A 17,533-nucleotide genomic window follows, 5' to 3' on the forward strand; every position below is an offset into this window, starting at 1 on the left:
AATTTCGATCTCTGGTTGTGATATTTATAGCACAACAGTCTGATGTTTTTTATTGTTGCAAGCGGAGCTTGCATATGGATAGAGTGAAGCCAGGACTCCGACACTGAATCGATGTCTATCGCTGATGATTGTTGTGTGGACGTAGTTATTCTATAACAACACAAAGATGGTCAATTAACGGCCCTGAGCTTTAAACTCACGATCGATCGCTTAGTAAGCGAACGCGCAACCAATGTGGCTACGAAGACCCCCCACTTTCACGGCTGTTGTTATTGTCAGTTAGTATCAACGAGCCAAGGTAGACAAATTCCTCTGCCACCTCGAGCTCGTCGCCGTCGTTCACAACACTACTACCAAGAATAATTATGTTACGGCCAGTCCCTCCTGCTACCATGTATTTAGTCTTAGATGCATTGATCCCAAGCCCAATCAGCCCTGCTTCGCAGTTCACTCAGGTATACAAGTTTTCCGATTATGTCCACGTCGATAAACTGTCTAAACTTGTTGAAAATCGTGCCCGCATGTTGAAGCCCGCTCTCCGCAGAACACCTTCTAGCGCCACGTTGAAGAACAGACAGAAGAGTCCATCGCCTTATCAAAGTACCCTGTGAGTCTCAAACGATTCCAACAGATCGCCTAGATCGGCATACAGCATCGCACACCGTTCATCGTTGCCTTAATCATTCTTGTCAGCTTTCAAGGAAAACCGAGTTCGTCCATGATTTTTCATAGCTTTGATCAAATTTGTATTGATTGTATCAAATGCGGCTTTGAATTCCACGAAAATGTGGTGCGTAGGGACTTGATACACAAATTAGCTTATTATTGGCGATAGACGGTGAGAGAGGATATAGAACAGAACACATTGAGGATCGTGATTGCATGGTAGTTCTCACAATTCAGTGTGTCACCACATTGATTGAAACAGTTTTCTGTCGGTTCAATTTCGCCCCAGCAACGTATTCGAAACGGTGGAATAGGTCATCAATCAGATCAATTTTCTGTTCTTATATATATATATATATATATATATATATATATATATATATATATATATATATATATATATATATATATATATATATATATATATATATATATATATATATATATATATCAATATCATCCGCGTGAGCTACGCACAGATCGCTACCACAAATGCGCTCTAGTCGTGTGAGGAATGGGTGAAAATATAGAGCGAATAGCATCATTGAGAGCGGATCGCCTTGTCTCACAGATCGCTCGATGGGGAAGACACGAGTCAGATGCCCGTTCAGCAGTAGCCGAGAGGTAGATCTCTCAGCAATACGCTGCAGAAGCTCGACGAAATACGGGTTCACACCGAGCGAAAGCATCGTACGGCGGAGGAATGAATGCGAAACCCGATCGAACGCGTGTTCGAGATCGTAAGAGATGAGTTTACCTCTCCCCTTCCTGAATATAGTTCTGCTACTCTATCCTTCAGAGCAAGGGTAGCCTGAGAAATGTTACGGCCGGGATTGCAGCACTTTTGCGCTTCGCTCGGCAGGTGGTTATTTCGAAGCACGTGTTCCAAACGGGCTCTCATAATTCTGACTCGATCACACTCGAATGTGTTCACAATTTCATTGCTTTCCCCTGTCGCTGAGTAGAGTTCCCTAAAGTATTCGAATGTATTATTTTCGATCGCTTCGGGGTCTCGCAATAATTCGCCATTCTCAGTTCGTATGTTAGTAATAGTGGTTTTTTTTCCTTCTCCTTTCTCCCAGTTGGTATGTGGAGATGTTTTCTCCAGCTACTATCGTTTCATTGATGCGCATGAAGTTTTGCGCGAACCGTCGTTGATGGTCGAGCATTTGCGCTTTCAATCGGTTGATAGTCGTTAGCATTAAGGGGTTTCGGTAGTAATTGTCATATGCCGTTTTTAGCTGGCAATATAATCGTTGCTGTTGATTTTTAAAATCGTTGTATTCTTCTCGAGAATTCCAGCGGAAAAATGAAGCAACTTTAGGTTTTGCGCAAAATAGCCACTATGCCATCCAGCTACTGTAGTTCCTTCGTTGACGCGTCCAAAACTGCCACCGAATCTGTAGTTCATCAATGTTTTGCTGTGTCAAGAGATGGGGTCGTAAACACCAAAATCCCTGCCCAAGCGCGCGGCCGAGGTGAGGGAGGCATATTCGTGTTGTTAGTGCTTTGTGGTCTGAAAAAGAGCATACATGTGTAGCGGCACTCCTCAAATGCTCACAAAGTCCATTGCTGACGTATATACGATCGAGCCTGGACATCGCGTTATGGGTGATATACGTTGGTGCGAGAGTTGACGGGTATAACTTCACCCAAGAATCATGTAGTTGCCGCACAGTCGCCTGCAGAGCCGGGCTCGTGTTGTAATGCGTAGCATCACTCGGTCGAAGCACACAGTTAAAATCTCCGGCGAGTATCATATGTTCGGTGTTGTGTCGCAGATAATAAGCAATAGTGTCGTTGAAAAAATTCTCTCTTTCTGCACGCATCGCTGCTCCCGACGGAGCATAGACATTACAGAATGTAGTATTTTGCACTCTGAGTGCGATTAGGCGACCATCCAGGCTCTTCTCGATATGCGAGAACTGGATGTGTTCTTTGAGCGCTATTGCCGTTCCTCTCCTCGCGTAGGCCACATTACACAGGACGTTATATCCGGGAATAATTAGTTGCTCTTTCTCCACCTCTTGCTAAAAAACGATGTCGAGCTCCATCGTACGTATAAAAGTCCTGAGAGCATTGAGATTGGCCGGATTCGTGATGGTGTTGATGTTAATAGTAGCGATGTTATAGCTGGCGAAACGATCCATTAAAATGTTTGTTCTCCACGCTCATCATCGCTATTCTCTCGCCGTTTCTTACCCGGCGGTCTTGTGCGAAGTGTTCGGGTAGTGGTCGAGGCTGACGACGAATCTGTTTCGTTGCCATCGGCTTTACCACTAGCAGTTTTGCGTACCACTCCACTGCTAGCAGGGGGCGCTGACCATGTGTATCGATCAGTGACCCGCTGTCCGATGGCTGAGCCGCACTTGGTGGTGCGAGAAGGGCTGATACATTTGTCACAACACAAGTATTTCGGCTGGTGACTGACTTTAACGAAGAATTGATTTCGTTACCCCTAGCAGTTTTACTATTCACTCCTCTGCAAGTGGAGGGTCGTTGACTTTTCGTATCAGTCGTTGACCCGCTGTCCGTCGGCTTATTCTCACTGGTCGATGTTTGTGGCGCTGGTAATTCTGGCATCGACCCATGCTGTTTCGGAGCTCTCGGTGGTAGCATTGAGCTTTCGGTTTCGTCGGTAGCTTCGGTTTCTTCGCCGCTCGTGTTGCTGGGGCAGGCTGCTTCGCAGCATCGGCATACGACTTCTGCACCAGCATTTTTTTTGTTTTGCGCACAAGGGATTCCATTATGGATGTAATCCCTACAATGACGACAAGTTTGCTGTTGTCCGAAGTAGGATAATAGAGTGAGCTCTCCATCAATCGTCACCCACGATTCGATGTTCGTCTTTACGACCATTTTCGCAACACGGGTACCGGTAGAGATACCCGGGAAGAATAAGTCAGAGCCACAAATTTGCTCCTGCACGGAGATAACGTCTCCGTATGCGCTTAGAAACTCGACGATTTTTCAATCAGTTACGTGTTCGGATAGGTCAAATAATTCCACTTCGACCGCTCCATCCTCCATCGTGATCCGCAGACGGTACATTTTCCCATCGTGGTTCACCTCGTATTTGTTGTCGTGCTCCTCACACACCTTTCTCGCGAGTTTGGGGGTATTAACTTCAACGAACGCGCATCCAAGTGTTCTGCTACACTGGATTCGCGTCACTTCTCCATGCTTTAGACCGAGAACAGTTCCACAAAACACGTGAATTTTGGAATATTCGGGTTTTTTCGGTAAGTTCCCATATCCTATGCGGAACGTGTTTTCGCGAGGATTCATCGCGGAGTCGCCGCGCACTATGACACAGAACGGTTGCAGTGAAAATCAAAACGCTTGTAATAACTTCTGGAGTAGTTTGGGATCGGCTTTCGCGGCAGCGATAACAAAAAGCGCCTGCTCGTCACGAAAGTTGAACGCTAACTATTTAAATAGAAGAGGATCACGAAAGATTTCCGTTTTTTCTGGCAGATTTAACTTAGAAAAGCTTAAATTGAAAAGATATAAATCTTTCAAAGAAAGCGCAGATCTTAGAGTTGTTAAATACTACACGCTGGGCACAGCTCAGTTGACCCAATATAGGCCAAACGTTCGAAAAATCTAACAACTTTTTTCATGGCTTTGGAAAGCAACCATTTGGTGAGATTTTGGCATCAAATGATAGCTTAGTCTATTAGCTACATTTTACTATCAATTTCATTCATTTTTGCATAACTTTATTGGGTAATCAAGTTGTTGTAAAGCAACTATTAGCGAAAAATACATAACCCCAAATAACCTATCAAAAAACAAAACCTTATAAAATTCAAAAATATGTAAACTTTTCTACAGCATTACTTCAATAAAGGATCACACATGATCATTCGAAGTGTGACAGTTCTCACGAGCAGACGTGTTGCTGATCGTGTTAAGTTTTTGTTCATTATTTCGGGATTATTGTTTCGGCAGTCGCTTTCCATTGTTTCGCTTTTGTCTGGCGAAGGTTTTTTTTTCTATCGGAATATACTATATTGAGAAAAGAATTTTCGTTTGAAGTGTTTAAACGCGGTCCGGCACCATGACGGGTGCCGTGACTGATTCCGGTGGATTCAAACCGCCGGATCCTGTCAACGGAGTACCTAGTCGCTTGCCAAGTCATATGAGAACAAAAGAAAATGACGGTATTTGTCGATGGCTTCTTCTGAGTCGGTCGCCTTCTTCAAAGGATTAATCTCTTCCTGATCCTTTTGTTCTGGCAGCCCAGGTTGAGAATCAACTCCAATTGGGCAGTATCCGCAATCGTATCTCGGTCAGCGCTGAAGACGAAGGGAAACGCTACGATATACAAACCATGTCTCCCGTCATTGCGGAAGGATTGATTCCTCTTAAACAGCTTGATACCAATACAAATATCGAAGTTATTATACATCCAGCGATGAATCGAACACAAGGAAAAATCTATTGTTCTGAAGTGAAATCAGTACCTAAGGAGAAACTGTTATCCGAACTAGCTTCGCAAGGTGTTATCGATGTTGTTCCTATCTCAACATTTAGTCAAAAGACAAAAACCCGTGAATTTCGCGGTAATTTGGTCCTCACGTTTTCTTCTGCAATCCGCCCCGACTACGTAGATATTGGGTCGCTAAGAGTTGAATGCCTGGCTTACTATCCTTCCCCTCTAATATGTAGACGCTGTTGCAGCTACGGACATGGCCAAAAAATATGCCGAGAAAAGTTTTCTCTTACCCGCTTAGTTAAATGTACAAGGTGCGCAGGTGCTCATGAAAATACCCAGCAGGCCCCTTGCACACGGGAGTATAAATGTGCACACTGCCCTGAGCCAATAGTGACGGAGAAAATTACGAAAGAATCGCCAAATACGCACAGCTGCAACAGTCGACACTGTCCAAAATACCGTGAAGAGAAAGTTATAATCAAATATAAGGTTGACAACAACCTCACCTGGAAACAAGCACGTGATGCTGTCAAGAGGAAGTCCCCCAATATTAACAACAACAACGTTCTCCGAAGAATGCAAATTCAGGAGAATGAGATCGATGAATTGAAAAGGTCGTTGAGGGATCTGCAGCAAAAACTCGATAGCACCTTTAAGGCAAAGGAAAGGGCTGAAAACGAAAGAGAACGTTTGCGGGAGTACATTCTAAAAGCGGAACGGCGAATAGCCTCTCAAAACCAGAAAATACAGCAGTCTCAAGAACAGCAAAAACCTCATCAAACGCAGAAACAACAGCAAGCACAAAAATCTCAGCCTCTCCCAAAAAAACAAGCGAAAAAGGAACAACAACTTCAGATGAGTTTAAACAGCACGTCACTCTCGACCGGCAAGGGTAAACCAACCATCAATTCCCTCATTGAAGATTCTACATCACACAAGGCACTGTCGTCGGCCGTATTTCCCCTATAGTGCCGGAAACAATGCGGAAGCATAAGGAAGCTTATAAAATCATGCGCGATTTTTCACCGACCAACCCCCAAGCATCGATATCTATGTATTGAAGCGACACTGAAGACGAAACCACAACCGGAAAATATTCCGGTGATAATTTCGAGTAAATTCTCCGATTTCGACGAAGATATACGACACGGCAATGACAACGGACACGAGAATGGTACAACTAACGAAAACTCCCGAATGCTAAGTGCTCGTCGGTTTGAAGGTATCCAGAGAGACACCCCTTCTTTGGATACTAACATTTCAGCATCTATTCTCCCTCGTAGCCCCTTGCCAGTCGCGTCCGGACATGATCCGGGGAACCCCGACGTTCGTTCGGCGCTTGCTGGCATCGGGCAACTGGGAGCACCACAGGCAAGTTTCCAGCACAATCAGAACCGATCAGTCCCAAACGCTGCTCCACTTTCAGCTCCACTAACAATGCTCACACTATCGCCTTCATTCGATCCTGGGAACAAGCTCTCGTAGATTTTCGGCTTCAAAATATCAGTCTACATCTACCACATTCGACGATCTAAACAAGCTGAAACGTACAAGGAAATCCCGTACGGGCCACATTTACCGGCCAAACCCACATATGAACAACTGTTTTCGAAAATCGAATAAAAATTTCGCACAGGACTTGTTACTCCAACCAAACACCGTAACGTCTCTACCTGTGGCCACGGTCGATGTAACTTCTCTACCTCCACTCCTCCCTTTGCTGGCCGCGTTCGGACACGATCCAGAGCCATCTGACGTTCGTCCGGCGTCTGCTGGCATTGGGAAATGGGATGGAGTCCAGGCAAGTACCCCATATCTCTATCCAATGAACGCAGAAATTGATCCACTTAACCTTCCAGAAGCTCACTCTCCGGATGATTTAGATATCAGCTCTATCTCCGAAGAACCGGCCACCATCGATGGTTTCCGTATTCTGCTACTACAATGGAACATTCGGAGCTTATGGAATAAAGTGGATGAGCTACTCATTCTAGTAAGGAATCATCTACCCCTCGTACTCTGCCTCCAGGAATCAATGATCAATCATATTGGATCCTGACTCGAAACCAGGTACGAGTTTTTCGTCTACTCTTCCGGATCATCCCGAAATCGTCAGGGTCTAGCTGTTCTTGGAGTCCTTCGCTGTGTTCCATATTCACAGATTCATTTGACCGCCAATATCCCGGCTGTAGCTGTGGAGATTCGCTCACCTATTAAAATGACAATCGTCTGCGTATACAACAACAAGAGTGGAACAGCGAGTTCTTACTCGTTGAAGAATGGGACACACAAAGTCGACGCATCGGTATCTATTCGATAAAACTGAACAGCCAGTTTGTATCACCTGTGGAGTGCAGCTCACTGTTAAACACATGCTCGCCGAATGTAGAGCCTACGAAGAACATCAACAATTTCGTCTGGCTCATTCTCTGCACGACATCCTATCCCAAGAAACCGATAACGAAACAAAGCTTATAAAATTTTTGAAGACTACTGGGTTATTTAATCAGCTCTAGATGTTACAGCGAGGCAAAAGCCTTAAGTGCTACGCCTCTATAAAAAAAAGGATCACACATGATGTAGGAAAAAAACCATTGGATTGAACCTCCTACAGGAACAAAAATGTAGATTTTGGCCAACGTTTTTGTTTGGTGATTTTTCAATTTTTGATTATTTTCCGGAAAACAGAAGAATGGAGAAAAATGATTCTTAAAGATTAAGGTTTCTGTAACGCCAATAATCAAAATTACATCATTGGCTTTTGTTAAAAAATAATTTTTACATCTTGGTCGTTAATGGGTTAATAAATTCTTCATTGAAAAAGTTCATCTCAGAGTCTACAGTTTCTCACTCCCAATATCCCCATATAAATCAATGTAGATTACTCACCCTCGCTTCGTACTGCTTCTCGCGCAAATCAGCCACTTCGCTGCGAATGACCTCCCCGATGTACTCGATCACCATCGTGTGTTTTTCGAGATCCCGCGCCGCGTACAAACCCAATCCCTGGATTTTCGAGCGCGCCAGAAACACATTGTTTCGCCACTCGAGCTTCATCTTCTTGTACTGTGAACTTTTGGAATGTATAAATTGTTTGCTATAGGGACAGGCCACTTCCCCGGCTGGCGAACTAGCCGGCACGAACGATGGCCTCTGGCCCGGAGGTCCTGTCCGCTGGGTGTGAGGTTTCTTCCAAATTAGCGACTGTTTCAGTTTCGGCTCCGTCCGAGCCGCACCCGATGGATTTATTGTCAGCGGGAGTTCCAGCAGCGGGTTCCTACCGTACTTGAAGCGATAATCCGTTAGCGTTTCGATGCCGGGAAGACTCTCCAGAATGCGAACAACGGCTGGCTCGGTCAGCCCGAACAGATCTTCCCCGGAGATGTATCTCGGGAAAAGCTGCACGAGTTGACAATCCTTCCGGAGGGTAGCCATTGGCTCAAGGATCCTCTGCCAAACGGCCTTCGGTGTGATATCACGCAGCTCGACATCCTCCTCGGCGGTTTCCTGCACGAGTACTCTGAACTCGGGTCGACCACAAACGTCAGCAATGGAGCACACATAGCGACAACGCTTGTTAGGGCGACGCATTGACCAGAAGAAGCGCATCTTTGACGACAAAAATGAGATAAAAAAAACGTTAAGAGTGAATTTTTGATACACAGAAAAGATGACTTACAATTTTGTATCCAATTGGATAGATGTAGTTGGGCGTGTGGAAGTTTTGCAGCTGATGCGGCAACAGTTGTCCTACACCCAAGAAGATCAAACTTCCCACTCGCAGCAAATTGCTCGAATCGGAATGGTGCATCACAGATGCGACTTGTCTGCTCTCGTCTCTGTCCACGTAAACCCGTCGCTGAACGCTCAACGTGGTCAGCTCGGAGTCTTTCTCCGTCTTCGACGCATGCGATTGACACATTGTTGATTTATTCTTGTAGAACACACAGTAATCCTTCATCGCACAGCTGAGATGATACACGTTGGTGCAGCGAGTCTTGAAGCACTTAATCGTTGCACCCAGATTGTTACAGAATGTACACACGGAGCTAAGACTCTGCTGGAGGGCATTTTCCAGGTTCATTAGGGCACCATTCACCGTTTCATACACTCCATCGGACCAGAGAGCACAGTTCAGATGAACCCATTTGTCAACGTCGAAGTTCAGCAAACGCGACGGACCATTCGCCACGCCATCACCAATTGTGTGACAAAAAATGCACCGTCGGGTGTCATCAGGCATCCTAGGCGTCGGAGAAACGGTTATGCTCATCCGAAACAAAGTTTCGGTGATCTCCTTTTCGGTGGGTTTTTTGCATCTGGCGACGGGGAAACTGTTTGCGCTGAAGAATTTATATTTGATCCCTTTTAGTTGTTTCAGAGGGGGACCAGACGACTCCTTGTCGGCCTCATCGAGTCTCTTTTTGCGATCGTTTACAGAGAATTCTCGGCTATCGTTTGATTTGAAACTCGTCATACTAATGTCGGTGTCATCGATCATTTCCTGTTTGATGTCAACGTTATTCGAGCTAAGATTGTCGTCTATGTCCATATCGAACTTTGAAGCGAGGTTTTCCCGGAGTTTGCTTGTGTCGCCTCCCACTAGCTTTTCCTCCAGGATGTTTGTGGGGCGCCACTGGAATTGTCGGTAGCAGACCTTACTGCAGAAATACAGCTCCTCCGATTCCAGCTCTTGGTGGTTACCACCGTTGGTTAGTAGTGGAAATTCCGATGGCTTAGCTGTGATCAGGGTGTTCAGAATGACGACATCACAGTGGCGACAAAATTTGGCCGCACCATTCAGAATAGTTTGAATATCGATGGGGGCACCCTCCTTCCCATCCCGTCCCTTGGTTCGATACAAACCAAGCTTCTGGCTGGGAGGGGTCGTCGTTCGCTCCACTATCTGGTACGCCATAGGGGGTGGAATCTCAAGAATGTTTGCCAGATCTCGTAGCACACCTATGATGTCTTCCGCCGCCGACGATGTGAGGGTCAACGTGACGGTCACATTGCTTGAATCCTTCAGGGGGGTAGGTGGTCCAAATCGAGATTTGACACCCAACGCTTCTTTCACGCCCTCGTTCTCCTTGTTACCTTCCGGAGAAACACAAGTGAGATTTTTATCGGCAACGAGCGAAATCCCTTTCCTTAGCCGAATGGGTATTGGTGCTACGAGGGGGATAACCGGTGACATCCTCTTGGAAACCGTTGTCTGCTCATCTTCACTGCTCTCTTCCTTGATAACCCTCAGTCCGGGGAAATGAATTGGCGAATCCCAGCGGACGCATTCCGGGCTGGATGCACTCACTATGGTATCCGGCGAGTCCAGATCGCGGTCTTTCACGAAATCATACCGGCAGCGATCCTCCGTTTCGAACTTGATCGGTGGGAACTCCTGGTCGTAGAAACCCCGCTGAGTAGACACCGAAACCGGCTCCGGCGGGGGTTCTTTCACACCAAAAGGCTTCGTGTTGTAAAAGTCCGCAACATTTGGGATCTGTGCGTTGCCAAACGCACCCCGCAAATCCCCCGTTGCGATCGAGTAATCCTTCGCATTGGTAAACCGGCCGAGATCCCCCGTCCCGAACAGCTGACAGACGCCATAATTCCGCGGCAGCAGCGGTTCCAGAATCTGCATCGGCGGCAGCTGCCTCAGCTGCAGCATCAGATTGTCGATGTACGTGTCGTAGTCCTCCTCCAGTTTGGCCGACTTCCGTGGTTTCTTCTTTGACTGGTGGTGCGACTGTTGTTCCTTGTTCGAAAGGATCTGCTGCTGGCGGCGATTCTTCTGATACTCACGGCGTTTCTTTTTCTTCAGCTCGTGGGCTATTTCGGCCGCCGTTTTTGCCGCAACCGGACCTCCGGCCTCCGGTATCTGCTGCTGCTGTTGCTGCTGATCCATCGGTTGTTGTTCCTCCTTGCTGGTTGCTGCTATGGTGGCTTGTGGCGTTTCCTGCTTAATGGCGGCGGTGGCAGTGTCTGTGGGCGGAAGGGTGGACGGCATCAACACTGGTGATGGGCCACCTCCACCGATACGATCCTCGAACAGAGGTTCTCGTTTCACATCGGTCGGTGTTGATGATTTTTGTATTTGCTGAGGGTGTTGGAAGAGTTGATCCTGGGGTGTGGCAGTTATGCCGTGAAGCGAAGTTGGCTCTCGCTTTATGCTATAGGCAGTTGGGTCGGATGAAAGCGGAGGCTGAGAAGGTTGTTGCTGTTGCAGTTGTTGTTGTTGTTGTTGTTGTTGTTGTTGTTGTTGTTGTTGTTGTTGTTGCTGCAGTTGAATTTGTTGTTGTTGCTGTTGTTGATGTAACTGTTGTTGCTGTATCTGCTGCTGTTGTTTCTGTTGCTGTTGTTGTTGTTGATGTTGTTGATATTGTTGTATCTGCTGTTGTTGTTGCAGCTGCTGTAGTTGTGAGTGTTGTTGCTGAGGCTGCTGTTGTTGTTGTTGTTGCATCTGTTGTAGTTGCTGCTGTTGATGTTGTGGTTGTGTTTGTGATGGTTGTTGCTGCTGTTGTAGTTGATGTTGTTGCTGCTGTTGTAGTTGATGTTGTTGTTGTAGTTGATGTTGTTGCGGTTGCTGTGGTTGTTGAAACTGCTGCTGCTGTTGATGCACGGCATGCGACATCTGCGTAATCTGGGTCACTGTCATCTGGCCGGATTCCGTCTTAACCGTGCTCTGAACAGTTACGGGGTGACTCACATAACTAACAGCAGCGGCGGCAGATGCAGCTGCCGCTTGCAACATTTCCTCCTTCTTCATACTGGCGGCAAGCATGTTAGCGGCGAGATTTGGCGTTGGATGACTAGCCGAGATGGATACCGTCGGAGGCTTCGAAACGAAGGATGTTTCCCTGGATACCACCTTGGACGGGCATACTTTCTGCGCTTCGGAGACGTTCGCCGCGCTAGAAGTTGTCACCGTAACCGCCTGGGTACTGATAATCTGCATCGCCGGTGGATTCGCTGACGGGGGGATGATCGGGCGCGCTAGCTGTGCCTCCAAAGAACTGACGACACCCAAACTCGGCGCCCGTTGTTGATTGGTGATCAAACTGGGCACCGGTCGGTTGATCGATGGTGGCGTTGGTGACGGTGTCGAGCTCGAACCTGTATTTTGAAGAAGTTGTTTAAGCAAAACATTCTGACTATCCGAATCCGACTTCGTACTTGAGGGGGTTGACATGGTCGAGAATTTGCACCCACTTCCGAGGCTAGTGTTCGACCCAACGGACGACGAGGAGGACGAAACGTTGTTCTCATCCGTTCCGTCTGCGGGCTCACTTTTGACCGGATTGGATGCTTCCAGACTTAACCTTTTGCCCAGCGTGGGACCGGATATCTCGCGTAGAAAACCAGCCGGAACTTCATCGGTGGATTTCGATCGTCGAAAACAGGGGCCCTGCAGTTGGTTCTGCAGAAAGGTGGAAATCGTTGGTGTTGTTGACTTCATTGGTTGAGATAGGGTTGCACTAAGAATGCTAGTGGTAACAGACACGGGCGCCCCAGCGCTACTATTGACTACCTGCGAACCGACTCCTCCAGCGGATGAGATAACCCCCGGACGAGACGTAATGATAACATTCGGTGGTTGGCAGCTGGTTGTAGAGATGTCACTGATGTTCACTATCCTGGTCTGGGGTTGCTGTAAGGTACTGCTTAGAATGCTGGCGATGCTACTCGTGCTGCTACTATCTGATACCGCAGCAGCTTGAATCCGAGATTGACCCTGAATGATCACTCCACCACTTTGGTGTGAGGTCGTTTGCTGCAGTTGAAACTGCTGATTTTGATGCTGCTGCTGTTGCTGCTGCTGGATCTTCATTTGCTGTTGCTGCTGCTGAGCTAACACTACGAGCTGTTGTTTCTGTGCCTGACTTTGACTCGTTTGTTTCTGCATCGAAGCCCGCACCTGCTTCACCACCAGAATATTGTTTCCTCCGGAAGAAACAGCCGGCGAAACACGTCCTATTTGTAGCTGGGGGTTCAACAGCTTCGTTCCGGACATCGAAATCGATGTCGTGATGGAATTACCTGACTGGCCTTGCTCCGATTTGCTCGCATTGGATGCATTTGCAACAGCCGCGGCTGGGAGGATCGTTTTTCCCGAAACCGTTTTCAGAATGCTGGCAATTGTCTCCGGTTTGCTCATATTATCACCCTTCGTTGGATGATTTCCGGTGTCGAATGTGATGGTCGAGATTGTCCCTGATGCGCTACCACTACTAGCTGGCACCGTGGAAATGATGGAAGCGTCCGATTTGGACTGATTGATGGATGCAACGGATGCAACGGTGGCGCTGGAGGAGTTAATCGACGACATAATCGAGCGCACTTGCTGGGAAACATTCATCGCATTCATGGTCAACTCGTTCGGCTGAGACAACGGCGATAGTTGGGGCATAGCGGACACCACCACCCGTTGACCAACCGGTCCCAGTATGGGACTTTTGGAATTCTCTCGCGACTTGGAGATAACATGAATCGGAATTACACCCTGCTTCTTCAGCTCACCCGAGTGAGAATCGTTGGAGCTTTCATGCGAAGCAATGGGAACAATCTCAGCTCCCCCCTCCGCAGTGCCATCCGTTCGTGCCGTTTCATCCATCGCCGAATCGATTTTATCCACACCAAGTTGATCGATATCCTCCTGACTGATGGAACTATCCGGTGAGATCGAATCATCCTCGAAAATTTTCGTCGGTAACGAAGTATCTTGGGAAACTGTTAGCGTTGAGAGTTTCGCATAGCTTAGGCTAGGTGATGCGGCTTTTGGCTTTGATTTTACAATGAGACTCTCGACTTGAGTCGATTGGATTGCTGATTGCTGTTGTGTGTGACTAGTCACCATATTAGCGGGTCCTTGCGTCGATACATGCTTGATTTGTTGGATTTTTATTTGGGATGAAGCTTGCGCCTGCCCTTGAGCTGGTTGCTGATGCGTTGTGATACTGTGACCTGTTCGTGTGAAGGATTTGGTTATGAAAGCGGGCGATTGGCTCAAATTCAATGATGAAAGCGTCACAATGTTTGTGGTATTAATTTTCTGACCAGCGACCGATATGACGGTTCCCGAGGAATTTTTGTTAATATTGCTCAGAGAGACTGCATTGGAATTTATAATTTTCTTATTCTGACTTTGCATGGAAGATTTTTGCTGATTGGACATACCTTCGGATGATGTCTTCGGTGGAGTCGCCGAGAGTGGGAAACTTTTCAATATCGGAACCGATATCGTCGTGTTCCCGATAGACAGTTTTGCGGTCGTTTCGGTAGCATCCTTGACGAGTTTCTTGTGAGCCGCCGAAACTGCGGTTACTATGGGGGTGCGATTTTGCAACAAAGTCTGCTGAATGGCGATACGCCCCGGATAAGTTATCGGCTTTGGGCTCTGCTGAAGCCCTACAGAAATAACGGTAGCATCTTTGGTAGGTGTTTTCATACCTATTTTAAACCCATCCTCTCCTCCCGTGGCATCCCTAATATCTTCATCAGATTTACCACCGCCTTCGGCATCTTTGGGTCGACTATCGATCATGGCTTCAAAATCCTCAGTAGTCGCAATATTCCGTTCGTTATTTTGCGATGTCTTAACCTTCCCTCCGGCGGCATTGGAGTGCTCACCATCTTTTATCGCCATTGCAGCTCTTATGGCATCTCCACCCGAAGTCTTACCGCCACCATCCTTCCCATTATCCACACAATCGACAACGACATCCTGAGCGAACAAATCGTAATCACCAGCCACAATCTGTGCGCCCAACGGACTGGCCCCGATATCATACCCCGCCGTGTGGCGAAACGAATCCATTATATCGTCCCCTTCAGGAACGGGCTGCGCAACCGAACTCAACGACACCTCCGAAGAAGAAACCAGCCGCTTGTCCCCATCGTCTTCGTAATCCAGTAACCTCTGCTTCTCGTCCGGACTACTATCAATCACAACCACCTCTTCCGGCGGCCCACCTTGGTGGTCACCACCACCTTTCTGCTGCTTCTGAACGATCGTTATCCGATTTCGGATCATCGCCACAGCAGCCGCTTTCTTGGCGGCGACATCACTGCTACCTGGATTGGAGGAGCTCGCTCCCGTTGTTGATGGCCCCGGCCCCGCCGCCGCTACTATCTGACCAGGCGGCTTACTCCCACCTTGCTGCTTCTGCTGCAGCAGCTGCTGCTGGAGATGTCCCATAGGAGGAGCATTGGTTTGTTGTTTTGAGCCGCCGCGCGCATTGCCCCACATCGGGGAGCCCCCGCGCAGCCCAAGCTTGATATAGCCATACTTCCCGAAGCAAGGCAGCATCGGAATGGGATTTGACGGATGATTAATGCCTCCTCCTCCTCCACCACCGCTGGTGGTGGCTGCGCCACTATTTGACCCATCAACCGAATCTTGTTGAATGTATTGATTCGCATTCGGGCCGATATTCTGAGCACCCGCACTTGGTGGACGACGCATCATTTGTTGCGGGGGTTGTTGTTGCTGTTGTTGCTGCTGTTGATAGTAGTGCATTGGGCTTTGGGGCATAGGCGAGGGGGAAGGTGTACTAGGACCACCTTGACTCAGCAGAGGTGAAGGCGGTTGCTGGTGGACCGGACTCTGTTTGGCGTAATTCATTTGCTGTTGACTCTGATGCTGCATCTGACTCAACTGTTGCTGTATATGTTGTTGTTGCTGCTGCTGCTGCTGCTGGATTTGCTGCTGCATTTGTAGTTGAGGATGTTGCTGAGGCTGTTGTTGCTGATGCTGTATTTGAGATTGCTGCATTTGCTGCTGATGTTGTTGATGTTGAATGATTTGCTGTTGTTGGAGTTGTTGTTGCATCATTTGTTGTCTTTGTTGCTGAAATTGTTGTAGCCGTTGTTGTTGTAATATTTGCATATTTTGCTGTTGTTGGAGTTGTTGTTGTTGTTGCTGCTGTTGCTGTTGTTGTTGTTGTTGTTGTTGCTGTTGAGGTGTACCAGGCGACATAGTAGGCTGTGGACTTCCTAGTGGCGAATGATACCCAGATTGTATGTGTCTGATATTAGACGCTTGTTGCATCATCTGAGGTTGTTGCTGTTGCTGTTGGAGAACATTCGATACACGCATTCTTATGTTAGGATCATTGGGAATGATTTGTGGTCGAATGAAGCGCGTTTGCTGTTGAGCCATCATCTGATTTTGTACAATGATATTTTGTTGGGCAAATTGACCACCCGGGCTGGTAACCATTCGGCCTGGGGGCATTTGCTGTCCGGACACACGATGCTGGGGTGATGTCATTCTTGGCGCAGGGGACGTTAACCTGCCTGGAATCGAAGGAGATGGCGATGGACCAGGGCTGAACGGATTATCGTCAGCAACCTGCGAATGGGGCGTTCCGATACGAGGCGATGGTTGCATTGTATTATATGGTGACATTGCACTGTTTGAATTGGTGTGGTGACTTGGGCTTTGCATAATTGAATTCACGCTTCCAGGACCTGGACTTTGTGACATCAGCGGTCCTGGAGAATGCAGTGGACTTTGACTTGGCTGTAGGATTGGATTGTTCAATGGAGATTGGGCAGGAGCCTGGTGGATTAAGTTCTGCTGTGAACTCGGCGAAGGGGACATCAGAGGTGACGGAGGGGCGATCTGCGCCGGAGAACTTCCCGGCGCTGTTGCCATATTTCCCTGCATTTTCGCTTGTTGCTTCGTTTTATATTCCTGAATCAGTACCGTATGCTGTCGCTGCTGTTTCCTCGAATTATCGAGTTGTTTCTGAACTATGGCATGATCGGATATAATTTGTGTTAGTTCCTTCATATCTGCTTCTGGAAGCTCACCACCAGCTTTTTTCATTTGCCGTTGCTTTGTATTCAGTTGCTTCTTAACCTTACGAAGCTTCCCTATTTCGGTTTCATAATGCTTCAACTGGTTCGTGAGTGCTACGTTTTGCTGGTTCAACCAGTTCTCGTAGTTTATCTGAATCTGTCGTTCTTGTTCATTTGTGATGTTTTCCGGTGGAACAGGTGGAGCTGGCTGCAGGTTCGCTTGATAGATTGGTATGGGCTTACTGATTGGTTCTGGTGGTTGTACTAAGGGTTGACCTCCGCTCGGTCCAGGGGTTACCGACCCGGTCGCCTTATTTAGCGGATTTATCAGGTTTGCTACCGCCCCACCCGGTATCGGAGTTTGAGGGCGCCATTGGGACGTAATGCGGTGCTGTTGCATCAAGAACTGGTTACCTAGCGGCGATTGGAGCTGCCCTGGGGGTTGTTGCTGTAGAGGCAACTGCTGTTGGGGCTGTCCTTGTTGTGGCTGCAACTGTGATGGCGCCATTTGCCCAGGAGTTTGGCCCGGTAACAAATTTTGCTGCACAACACGAATGCTTTGTTGCTGCTGCTGTTGCTGCTGTTGGTTGTTTAGCAGACTTTCGAAATCCTGCAATGGAAAAA

The 17,533-nt window shown here is 47.6% G+C and overlaps 1 protein-coding gene across 8 annotated transcripts in view; it reads right to left on the reverse strand.

The window, feature by feature from the left end:
* LOC129770596 (histone-lysine N-methyltransferase 2C-like) overlaps positions 1-17,533 on the reverse strand; it is a 96,421-nt gene that overhangs the window by 5,342 nt on the left and 73,546 nt on the right. For 6 of the 8 annotated variants that reach the window (XM_055773532.1, XM_055773531.1, XM_055773536.1 and 3 more), the window contains 2 exons: positions 8,787-17,519; positions 7,997-8,716 (listed from right to left, as the gene is read on the reverse strand). In XM_055773532.1, coding sequence (XP_055629507.1) covers positions 7,997-8,716; positions 8,787-17,519 — 9,453 coding nt within the window. The remainder of the gene's footprint in view (positions 1-7,996; positions 8,717-8,786; positions 17,520-17,533) is intronic. The other 2 variants (XM_055773534.1, XM_055773533.1) reach the window with 2 other exon arrangements.

Source organism: Toxorhynchites rutilus, chromosome 2 (genome assembly GCF_029784135.1).
Source record: "Toxorhynchites rutilus septentrionalis strain SRP chromosome 2, ASM2978413v1, whole genome shotgun sequence".
NCBI classification, from domain to species: domain Eukaryota; kingdom Metazoa; phylum Arthropoda; class Insecta; order Diptera; family Culicidae; genus Toxorhynchites; species Toxorhynchites rutilus.